Here is a 12,572-nt window from a genome sequence, read left to right as displayed (position 1 = left end):
ATCCACCCTCACCGGGGAAACTGGAAGGGTGCAGGGGAAGTCAGGGTCCTAGCCGTCCTGCGAGTAGGAACAGGCTGAGACACAGGTTTGAGATAATGACAGGAGGAGAGAAATGGTCAGGTTCAAAGTCAAATTCCGGGGAGAGAGTCTCAGATGCTGGAACAGTTCATATGGATGGAAGTTGGTAATAACCAGTCTTCTGACAGCCCAGTGCAAATAATAAACAGTCTTATATTTTGCTGGACTTGTGGTTTGCTGAACAGTAGGTTTCGACTTGTGGTGATTTGGAGGGAAAAAGTCAAACTCACTCACCACTGGGTACTGCTCCGCAAGGCCCTGCCTCCTTTTGGCAGAGACATGGGAAAGAAACTGAGAGCTTAAACACACTGGATAAAGATGACTAGAAACAGGGAAGAATATAACTGAACTAAGTCTGACTAATGAAACAGGAAGTCGAACTTAACACAGTGCACATTGTCAAAAAGGCTAACACAATAAAATAATGGGCTGATTCTTATATAGCACTTTTCTACTCTCCCGCAGTACTCAAAGCGCTCTATACAACATGCCTCATTCACCCATTCACACCTACTCATACAAGCACTTCTAAACACAAGTGCAACTAATAAACATTCACACACATTCACACTCCGATGAACGCATCGGAGGGCAATTTGGGGTTGGTATCTTGCCCAAGGATATTTGGCATGCAGACTGGGGAAGCAAAGGATTGAACCACCAACCTTCCAATCAGTAGCTTATCTGCTCTACCTGAGCCACAGCCACCCCACAAAATAGGAAATATACTTGGTTGCGAGCTCTCGTTGGATTGTTTGGTACAGGTTGTATACCCAAGAACCAATTCCAGTTCTTGGTTGGTCCACTGCGCTTGCCTGTTGGTCTGGAGTTGGAAACCAGACGACAGACTAACCTCCAAGTCTTCAGTTCAATTCAGTTTTATTTATATAGAGCCAAAGCATGACAACAGTCGCTTCAAGGCACTTTATATTGTACAGTAGACCCTACAATAATACATACAGAGAAAACCGAACAACCATATGACCCCTTATGAGCAAGCACTTTGGCGACAGTGGGAAAGAAAAACTCCCTTTTAACAGGAAGAAACCTCCGGCAGAACCAGGCTCAGGGAGGGGCGGGGCCATCTGCTGCGACCGGTTGGGGTGAGAGAAGGAAGACAGGATAAAGACATGCGGTGGAAGAGAGACAGAGGTTAATAACAGATATGATTCAATGCAGAGAGGTCTGTTAATACATAGTGAGCGAGAAAGGTGACTGGAAAGGAAAAACCCAATGCATCATGGGAATCCCCGGCAGCCTATGTCTATTGCAGCATAACTAAGGGAGGATTCAGGGTCACCTGGTCCAGCCCTAACTATATGCTTTAGCAAAAAGGAAAGTTTGAAGCCTAATCTTAAAAGTAGAGATAGTGTCTGTCTCCTGAATCCAAACTGGAAGCTGGTTCCACAGAAGAGGGGCCTGAAAACTGAAGGCTCTGCCTCCCATTCTACTTTTAAATACTCTAGGAACAACAAGTGGGCCTGCAGAGCGAGAGCGAAGCGCTCTAATAGGGTGATATGGTACTACAAGGTCATTAAGATGAGATGGGGCCTGATTATTTAAGACCTTGTATGTGAGGAGCAGGATTTTGAATTCTGGATTTAACAGGAAGCCAAAACAAGAGAAATCTGCTCTCTCTTTCTAGTCCCTGTCAGGACTCTTGCTGCAGCATTTTGGATCAACTGAAGGCTTTTCAGTGAGTTTTTAGGACATCCTGATAATAATGAATTACAGTCGTCCAGCCTGGAAGTAATAAATGCATGAACTAGTTTTTCAGCGTCACTCTGAGACAGGATATTTCTAACTTTAGAGATGTTGCACAAATGGAAGAACGCAGTCTTACATATTTGTTTAATATGTGTGTTGAAGGACATGTCCTGGTCAAAATGACTCCAAGGTTCCTCACAGCGTTACTGGAGGCCAAGGTAATGCCACCCAGAGTAAGAATCTGCTTAGATACCATATTTCTAAGCTTTTCAGGGCCGAGTACAATAACCTCAGTTTGATCTGAATTAAGAAGCAGAACGTTAGCGGCCATCCAGGTCTTTGTGTCTTTAAGACATTCCTGCAGTTTAACTCATTGGTGTGTGTTATCTGGCTTCATGGACAGATAGAGCTGGGTGTAAATGTATGCTATGTCTTCTAATGATGCTGCCTAAGGGAAGCATGTATAATGTAAACAGAATTGGTCCTAGCACTGAACCCTGTGGAACTCCATAACTAACCTCAGTGTGTGAAGAGGACTCTCCATTTACATGCACAAACTGGAGTCTATTAGATAAATATGATACAAACCACTGCAGCACAGTACCTGTAATACCTACAGCATGTTCTAATCGCTCTAATAGGATATTATGGTCGACAGTATCGAACGCTGCACTGAGGTCCAGCAGGACAAGCACAGAGATGAGTCCACTGTCAGTCTCCAGATCAGTGCCTCCATACAATGCTGTCTCTGAGATCTACAGAAAATTCCTTAAACTTCCTGACTTGGTTTGTGCCCTGACATGCACCATCAGCTATGGGACCTAATTTAGACATGTATATCTCTATTCATATCATTCCCAGTCAATTGGATTTACCACAGGTAGACTCCCATCAAGTTGTAGAAATATCTGAAAAGAAGAAGGGCAGAAGAGATGATAAATCAGAACCAGGGTACTTTATTGATTCCTAGGGGAAATTATGTTGGTTACAGCACTCCAGTACAAACAGTAACACAGACAGACAATACAAGAAGTAAGAAATAGCACAATATATATAATATATAAATACATATAAGCAGAGATGGGCAGTAACGCGTTACTTGTAATGCGTTACTGTAATTCGATTACTTTTTTCAAGTAATGAGTAAAGTAAGGGATTACTATTGCAAAAACGGTAATTAGATTACCGTTACTTTCCCGTAGGAACGCTGCGTTACTGCGTTACTAAAACCGTGATTTTTTTGCGAGAATGTCTCACGACAGTGACGTAAGCGAGTGCGACGTTCGTGACAACAGCTGTGTGCAGATCAATAATGGATCACATATCGAGTGCAGAGAGAGTATGAGCGTGCAGCGTTTAAAGCGTGGAAGTACTGACCTTACTTTGAGTTTGATTCCATAAAAAGTGACAAAAACATTAGTGTCAGTTGCGCGTGGGAAGAAAACTTCTTTTTACAGCAAAAAACCCCCTAAACTTCCAACAAGCACCGAGTAGCTACGACGTAATGGGAAACTCACAGAGAAACTCGCGGATTCTTCCACTGACCGCGGCACACCTGCACCAGGGTAAACCTCCACCTGCCCTACTCCTGCTTTACAGGTGAAAATAGAGCAACAGGACCGCTAGTCTTTGACTTTATTTATTTTCTGCTGTGTTTTACTTGCATCTAGTTGAAAGACTGAGTGTAAACACAAAAAAATATTTTATTTTATGTGCTGGAATGTGCAGAAAATAGGTTTAAATGTTAAACTAATTTATTCAAGTCAGAGAATGTTGCATATAATTAAATGTTTGCTTGATGCATAAAGTTAAAAGATTAAAACTAATAAAACAAGTTTTAAAAAGAGACTTTTCCATTTGATTACATTTTGTATGATGGATTATGCAGAAAAAGTAGAATTGGGCTGAAAGATCTATCGCTTTATCACCTATTCAGGTTGTAAATCGTGTTTTTTTTTAAGTAACTAAGTAACTAAATAATTAATTACTTTTGAAAATAAGTAATCAGTAAAGTAACGGGATTAATTTTTTTGGGGAACTAATCAGTAATTAATTACTGATTACTTTTTTCAAGTAACTTGACCAACACTGCATATAAATCACTTACTGATAAATATCTGAGTAAGAAAGAAAGAAAGAAAGAATAGAATAGAATTCAATAGAATAGAATTCAACTTTATTGTCATTGCACATGCACAGGTACAGGGCAACGAAATGCAGTTTGCATCCATCCAGAAGTGCTTTAGTGATATAGATATATTACAATATATATTAGCAATGATATAGATATGTGAGTATATTACAGAAATGGGTCTATTATGGTATGTAATAATGTACACGGTATGAAGTATGTTGTGAATATTCTATAACTATAAGTATGTACAGGCTGTAGTGAGTACGAGCTATGTACAGGCTATGAACAGGATATAAATATGAAAAACTATACAGAATATGAAATAAATAACTTTACAGAATCTGAGATATACAGCTATACAGAAATGGGAACTATGCAAGTTGTAAACAGTTGTAGGATTAAAGATTATCGAATGTACAGAATGATTATTTACACAGAGCTATACAGTAGTGCAGTTAAGATAAGTGAGATATGTGGATAGTTTCTACAGAGGTATATAAAGTGCTGGTGGTTGTGAGTGATGGTTCAGTCCATGTTATTATTGTGTGTTTGAGGGTACAGTTGTCCATTGTGGGGGTGTGTATGTTCAGTCCATGTGTTTAGTGTGGGTCAGATGTCAGGAGGCAGAGTTCAGGAGTCTGACAGCTGTGGGGAAGAAGCTGTTCCGGTACCTGGTGGTCTTAGTCCGGAGGCTCCTGTGGCGCCTTCCAGAGGGCAGGAGGGTGAAGAGTCCATGTGATGGGTGACTGGGGTCTTTGATGATTTTCCCAGCCCTTTTCAGACACTGCTTCCTGTAGATGTCCTTTATGGCAGGAAGTGGTGCTCTGGCGATGCGCTGGGCAGTTTTCACGACCCTCTGCAACGCCTTCCAGTCCGAGGCAGAGCAGTTCCCGTACCAGACTGTTATACAGTTGGTCAGGATGCTCTCGATGGTGCAGCGATAGAAGTTCACCAGGATGTCTGAGGACAGGTGGTTCTTCCTCAGAGTCCTCAAGAAGAAGAGGCGCTGGTGAGCCTTCTTGACCAGCTTGGAGCAGTTGGTCGTCCAGGTGAGATCCTCGGAGATGTGGACTCCCAGGAACTTGAAGCTGCTCACACGCTCCACAGCCGTCCCCTTAATGTGGATGGGTGGATGTGGGTCAGCATTCCTCCTGTAGTCCATGATGAGCTCCTTGGTCTTCTCGGTGTTAAGCAGCAGGTTGTTTCTGTCGCACCACTCAGCCAGACGATCCACCTCCTCCCTGTAGGCGGCCTCATCGTTGTCACTGATGAGGCCAATCACCGTGGTTTCATCTGCAAACTTAATGATGGTGTTGGAACCATCAACAGGTCTGCAGTCGTGGGTGAAGAGGGAGTAGAGGAAAGGGCTCATCACACAGCCTTGTGGTACACTCATTGTGATGGTAGATGAGCAGTGGTTATCCAGCCGGACATGTTGGGGGCAGTTGGTCAGGAAGTCCAGTAACCATTTGCAGATGAGGGAACTGATGCCCAGGTCTGTCAGTTTCCTGTTGAGTTGTGAGGGGAGGATTGTATTGAATGCTGAACTGAAGTCTATAAACAGCATTCTGGCGTATGTGTTGTTGTTGTCCAGGTGTGAGAGGACAGAGTGCAGTGCGATGGAGACTGCATCCTCTGTGCTCCTGTTCTGGCGGTATGCGAATTGGTGGGGGTCCAGGGTGGGGGGGAGACAGGATTTGAAGTGTGCTAGGACCAGCTGCTCTAAGCACTTAGTGATGATGGGGGTGAGTGCTACTGGGCGGTAGTCATTGAGGCTAGATGGGTTGGAGTTTTTGGGTATCGGGACGATGGAGGTGGATTTGAAGCAGGCCGGTACCACAGCGTGGGCCAAGGACAGATTGAATATGTCTGTCAGCACTCCTGCAAGCTCCCCAGAACATGCTCTGAGAACACGCCCGGGGATGCCATCAGGACCTGCATGTACGAGCATGTAATGGAGGCAAGAGGGTGTACAACAACATATGTAAAACTGAAGTGACAGAGAGGGTTGGGAGTGAACATATCTGATGAGGAATGGTCACAAACCTGGAAAATACAGCAGTCAACAACATCATCACGTGCCTGGAGACTGCACTGCTGGAAAAATGTAATTAGATTTTTTATAACACCCAGAATTAGGAACAAACACACTTCATTACCACAACCGTGTTGGAGGGGCTGTGGAGAGGTAAATGTGAATCATTCCTATGTGTTCTGGTTCTGTTCCAAGATTACAAAATTTTGGGAAGATGTTCATTTAGTTATAGGTAAAATTCTGGGTTATGCTGTATCTAAGACTTGTACATTATTATACTTTGGTGTCATTACGGGAAATGTGATGAAAGAAGACAGATACATATTGAAAATTATGCTTGCAGCCTGTAAAAAGGAAATTGCAAGAAAATGGTACAAGATAAACCCACCATTGCAGGGTTAGGGTTAGGGATGAATCGCAGGATGGATCAAAATTATGGACGAAACATAAATCATGGACTTGAACATGACTTACAAAATAAGGACTCAGGTCAATACCATCACAAGTGGGAGAAATGGACTGAGTACATAAATTCGACAGGATAAAGACGATCACATTGATAATGAGAAATGATCAAATTGTAGAAACATGGTGACCCAACTCGGGGTTTTTTCACCTGTTTTATTTAGTTTTTCTTTTTTAAATGTTATTATTTTTCTTTTTAATGTTCTGTTTTGTTGTTACCCTCTACCCCCACTGTATAATGTTAAAAGAAAAACAATAAACAGAAAGTATCAACAATATTTCTCCCATAATACCTTCTATTCGATGGCTCCTTAATAAAACCAGAATTAGATTAAAAATCTTTCTCCTCACATGCAAGGTCTTGAATATTCAGGCTTCATCTTACTGGTACCATATCACCCTAATAGTGCACTTCACTCCCAGACCGCTGATTACTTCCTATTGTAGGGCATTTAATTGCAGAATGGGAGTGTTCAGTTTTCAGACCCCCTATTCTGCAGAACCATCTCCCAGTTTGGATTTGGGAGACAGATACTCTACTTTTAGTATTAGGCTCAAAACATTCCTTTTGGATAAAGCGTATAGTTACGGCTGGATCAGGTGACCTTAAATCCTTCCTTATTCATGCTGCAGTAGGCTGAGGTTGGTGGGGGCTTCCCATGATGAGTGTTTCTTTTTTACTCACCTTTTTCAATCACTGTGTTTTATTAAATCTGATTCTTTTTCATTCTTTTACTGAATAGAAAGAACACGACTCAGTTAGTCAAAATATTTACAATTTTTTATTTAATCATCTTCCGGAAGAGAGAAATCTACACATCCCAAAGCCAGTTGCAAAATCTCTAGCATTAGAAACCAAAAATGTGTCTCATATAGGTGTTATTTTGGTCCTTTACACGTCACACATAGTTTTGATAAAAACAACTGTGTTACTAGTTCCGCTTTTTCTGTCTGGTTTCCTGTATTTTATTAACATGCCTCTGCAGCTCTGCACTAAACTTCCTGTTTCTTAAACTTCCACTAACTTAAGCCTCTGTTGCTAAGGCGACCTATCACCCTCTGACCTAGTTCTCTCTCACAGCTGGCCTTGCTTTATAGAAGCCTTTATTATTAAACTACATAAAGCAATATAATCAGAAAATAAGCACTAAGAATATATGTTTATTCCGTAACAGTTTATTCACCACTCTGCATTTAATCATTGGTTATTATTCAACTCTAGCTCTATCCCAGTGTGTCTTTTGACCTGCCTCCTTCTCTTTACCTTGGACCGGTCACTGCTACCTTAGGCCTGGTTCTGCCTGAGGTTTCTTACTGTTAAAATAGAGGGTTTTTCTTCATACTGTCGACATATGGTTGCTCATGTGGTCGATCATCTGATTGTTGGGGTTTTTCCTCTGTATTGTTGTAGGGTCTTTACCTTACAGTGTAAAGCACCTTGAAATCACCCTGTACCTAGCACCTCCTTCTGATCAGGTCTGGGTCCGCTCCAACCCTCGGTGGTGATCATTATCATGAAGAGCGAGCAGTTGCTGTAGCAGCAACAGCTGATTTCACACAGGTCCTCTTGTGGTGATTTCACTTGTATAACCTCTATACAAAAGTGAAGCGTCTTTTGATCAGTATGTCTCATTGTTTATCAGTTTGGACAAGGATGTTTTCTCTCTCTCGTCCTTGTTTGCCATCACCTGTCCCAAAAGAAGTGAAATTCTTGGATCATCCAGTCTGTCTGCAAGATTAGTTAGTTTTACCTTCCCAAGGAGACATTGTTATGGCTTGCGATACTGTCTTGAGAGGCAGGTGCTACTTGACACACTGTGCACTTAAGCTCCTCAGCAAGGACAAATGTGGGACCAAAGGCTACAGTCCCATTTACACAGTCTCTGTATTTGCCTGATGCGGTTTATACATGCACCTCAGGTCAGAACTTGCCCTCAAAATGAACTGTTTTAAGATCACTGAGAGTATTTACAACATACTTTAATATGCAGTTCTAGACCAATAAGTACCCCCTAAATTTTTCACAGCCCATTTGATGACTAAAAGTTCTAATAAAACTTTGGTTCTGCACACTCCTTTCTGCTTTGCAGAGACTGACTAGCAACAGCAGTAGTTGAATCGTACCTTCCCACTGTCCTGTCACAGGACAGCTCCCAGTCCATCATGATTTGTTACTGTAACAAGTTTTGTTAAAATGTGCACAGGTCAGCACAGTGATGTGAGCATCTGAAAAGCTATCTCGCAGGCCTAAATCCAATGGGATTTGGGTCCTTTTTTGCCTCTTGACTTAATGAGTCAGTTTTGCAACTAAGGACTTGAACATGGAGGCAATGTAAGAAAACCCAGGAACAAATAGTCCATAGTAGTTGGCAACATAATAATAATAATAATAATTTCAGTTCCTTGGCATTCTCTGGCAGTTCTGGTTTATATTTATGGCCACCCCATCTGCAAAGACACCACATGGCCCAGGTACTTGACTTGCACAGCACATATTCAGCTTGACCTTCAAGTTCTCTCTCTGCACATGCAGGTGACACCAACTGTGCAGTCTGTGCAGACAACCTGATATGAGCCATGATATCAGGTTATAAACTACACCGTTCAAAATGAACGAGAAGGATTAAGGAAGCAAACAAACATCAGGGTCTGCAAGGCCAAGACAATAATAACCACCACTCTTACTAGAAAATAAACATTAATTTCTAAGGTGAAAAAAACTGGCTAAGCTGGCTGACCACAAAACATGAGAAAATTGTGCATAAACAAAAATGGCAGAGAACCCCGATCACACACACACACACACACAACACTGAAAGCCAAACACTTCCAAATGCCAAGGAGTGTTTGGTGCTGGAGCAATATATGAAACAGTCTGAATGCTGTTCAGCTGTGGCAATCAGGTGTGGGAAAACCTTGGACAGGAAGGGAGGGAGAGAGCAGCTTTCTGTCATAAAGGGGCCAAAAGGTCAGTGAAAGTAACAGTGGTGGTCTATGGGATTTAGTTAGTTGCGTCAGCTGCTTACACTGACCTTATGCATTTTGGTCCTTTAGGTTCTCCGTACAGAGATAAGATCACTATTGCCATTCTGCAGCTTCAAGAGGAAGGGAAGCTACACATGATGAAGGAGAAGTGGTGGAGAGGAAATGGTTGTCCAGAGGAGGAGAGTAAGGAGGCCAGTGCCCTTGGGGTACAGAACATCGGTGGGATCTTCATCATCCTGGCAGCCGGACTTGTTCTCTCTGTCTTTGTGGCCATGGGAGAGTTCCTCTACAAGTCCAAACAGAACGCACAACTTGAAAAGGTAAGAAATTCATTTGATGTTTTTTGTTTTTTAATTGAAATTGTGATAGTTTATTACAACAAACACATGTCACAAAGAGTAGTCTCATGACAAAGACAAATACAAACACATCAATCAATTTTAAAATAAATGGAACAAAGTACGTTAACTTTCTTCCCCACATTTGTAAGAAAATGATTGTTTCTAGTTTGCGGAAACTTACACTGTGATGACAGTGCCTAATGCCATACAGTAAGATAAGGGTTGGTCTTTTTGCATTTATTCACTTAGGCCCAATGGGGACAAGGAGATAAGAAACGTGAGGAATTCTGCTGTCACCATGGATCCAAGCTAGACTTTAACCATCATCTCAAATGATCTCCAGAAAAACTACAGAATATTTTCTATTGCAATACCCTAAAACTTTCAAAAGGTTTTGTTGTGACAACCCCCAGGAAATGGGAATACTATGAGCAGTTTACTAAAAAAATTGGAATGCTGGCATTCAATCACTCGTACCTGTTTTTACAGTTTACTAAGCCGCATGACCCACTTCATCAACAGCCACACCCACCCGCACACATTTCCCAGTGCTGCTTTTCATTTCCACGTTGCACAATCCCATCCTACTTGTGCTGTCACCATTTTCACTGTTTATATCTGTAGTATTTAGTTCATAAATAGCTTCTTTTAATAATAATGTATACTTTATTAATCCCCTGTAGGGAAATTCCTCTCTGCATTTAACCCATTCACCCAGTGAAGCAGTGGGCAGCCACCAGTGCCCGGAGAGCAGTCTGTAGGGACAATACCTTGCTCAGGGGTACCTCAGGGTATCCGTTCAGTGGATTTGACCCCCTGACCTTTCGATCATGGGGCAAACACTCTACCTACTGAGCCATCTCCTCCCTCCTCTCATTTTAATCAGTTGAGAGACAAGACTGGAACTTTTAAGCAAGCATCTAGCCTCAGATACGTTGCTACTATAAAGGCCTAGAGCACCAGACAAAACTCAGCTGTATTGAAAAATATGTCAAGTACCTTTTCCCCCAATTTCCACCAAAAGTGTACTGCAAGTGCTTACGTAGTGCCAGTTTTACTGTGATGCTTTTTGAGGCTGCATAGCAACAAGTGCAATAAATAGGTTGCACTTTGTAGTTTTGCATTATATCCTATTATGCCTCTTCAGATGACCAAAGTCACGTCAAAGTCTGCTTTATTGTCAAAAACCATACAGATCATAAACAGGAATTCGAAATTGCAGTGCTCACACTGCCCTCAATTTTACATTCAAACAACAAAAACATAAAAAGATTAAAACAAAAATGTCCAACACAATCCAAGTGTTTGAGTGACCGTCTCTCAGTCTGCTGGGTCTAGCCCATAGGCTCTTCAGTCTCGTTCCTGACGGCAGCAAACTGAAAAAGCTGTTGGACAGATGAGTGGAGTCACCTATAATGCAGAGGGCTTTTCGGATGAGGCGGGTGTAATAGATGTTCTGAAGGAAGGGAAAAGAAGCGCCTCTGTAGAAGTTGCTCATAAGGCTTTTGCTCTCCTCAGTTTGCAGAGGAAGTCACTGTTGGGGTTTACTGGTCAGAGATGCTGTTTTTTGACCAGGAGAGATCTTCTGAGATGTGCACACTCAGGAACTTAGTGCTGCTTACCCTCGCCACAGCAGCACCGTTGATGGTTAGTGGGGTGTGCAGGGTGTGAGTTCTCCTGAAGTCTATGATGATCTCCTTAGTCTTCTCAAAATTCCGGGACAGTTCTGTGCCTCAAAGCAAGCGATGAATTTGTTTAGCTCATCTGGTAGAGAGGTGGAACTGACAGCAGTCTGCAATGTGGGCTTGTAGTCTGTGGTCTGCTGTCACAGAAGCTCTATGAAATCCTCCTGGAGTACTTTCCTCTATGATGCCAAGGGACAGGTTTGCCTTTGCTGTTCTTAGGCTCATCTAAAGCTGGGGATGAGCTGTCTCACCCTCAGGAGGCTGTAGACCTCAAATATGAGCCATGGTTTCTGGTTGGCCCAGACAGTAATAGTCTTGGTCTCTGTGACATCATCGATGCACTCTGAGATGTAGCCAATGACAGTTTCTGTATATTCCTACAGGTCTGTGGTGTTGTAATGTGTGGCAGCCACTTTAAAGATCTCCCAGTCTGTGGTGGAAAAACCGTCTTGCAGTCCCTCTGAGGACCTTACACACGTACCTGTTTACAAACTGGTTTGGTGACTTTGACCAGGGGCCTGTATACTGGCATTAGCATAACAGTGATGTGATCAGATTCACCAAGGCGGGGGAGGGAGAGAGCTTTGTAATCTCCTCTCTGGGTGGTGAAAACATTGCCCAGAATGTTGTTTCCCTGTGTAGGAAATTTAATGTGTTTGTGCAGTTTGGGAAGCACAGTCTTTGGGTCTGCATGATCGAAATCACCCGCTAGGACGAGAAAAGCATCTGAGTGGGCTGTCTGCTGTTCACTGACATGCTGATACAGTTCATTCAGTGCCTCACTCCTGTTGTTGTTATTAGAGCAGGGAGCGATGTAGACAGCAACAAACAGTATGGCTGAAAATTCCTTCGGTAAGTAGAATGGTCTGCACTCAATGATCATAAGCTCCAGCAGAGGTGAACGGTGTTTGCAAGCCACAACAGCATCAGCGTTGATGTAAACACAGAGTCCCTCCACAAGTCTTAGCCCCTTCGGCAAAAAAAATCTAATCATTTGTTCAATGGTTTTATTATTTGTGCATCTTCTGCCAAAGTTCCTCCCATATGACTTGTTCTAACTCACACAGTATGCTGACCTGAGGGAGGGTAAAACTCATTCTGACCAGATAGAGAGTAGCACGTGTGGCCAGCAAAAGAAAATT

General features: G+C 42.5%; 1 protein-coding gene across 2 annotated transcripts in view; it reads left to right on the top strand.

The window, feature by feature from the left end:
* Positions 1–12,572, top strand: part of grik2 (glutamate receptor, ionotropic, kainate 2) — a 340,023-nt gene that overhangs the window by 298,072 nt on the left and 29,379 nt on the right. The window contains exons 16-17 of one of the 2 annotated variants that reach the window (XM_082550857.1): positions 9,474–9,724; positions 9,995–10,022. In XM_082550857.1, the coding sequence (XP_082406983.1) occupies positions 9,474–9,724; positions 9,995–10,022 (279 nt within the window). The remainder of the gene's footprint in view (positions 1–9,473; positions 9,725–9,994; positions 10,023–12,572) is intronic. The other variant, XM_082550858.1, reaches the window with a different exon arrangement.

This window comes from Aulonocara stuartgranti (assembly GCF_965226115.1).
Source record: "Aulonocara stuartgranti genome assembly, chromosome: 11".
Taxonomy (NCBI): Eukaryota; Metazoa; Chordata; class Actinopteri; order Cichliformes; family Cichlidae; genus Aulonocara; species Aulonocara stuartgranti.
This window is presented reverse-complemented; position numbering and strand designations above follow the sequence as displayed.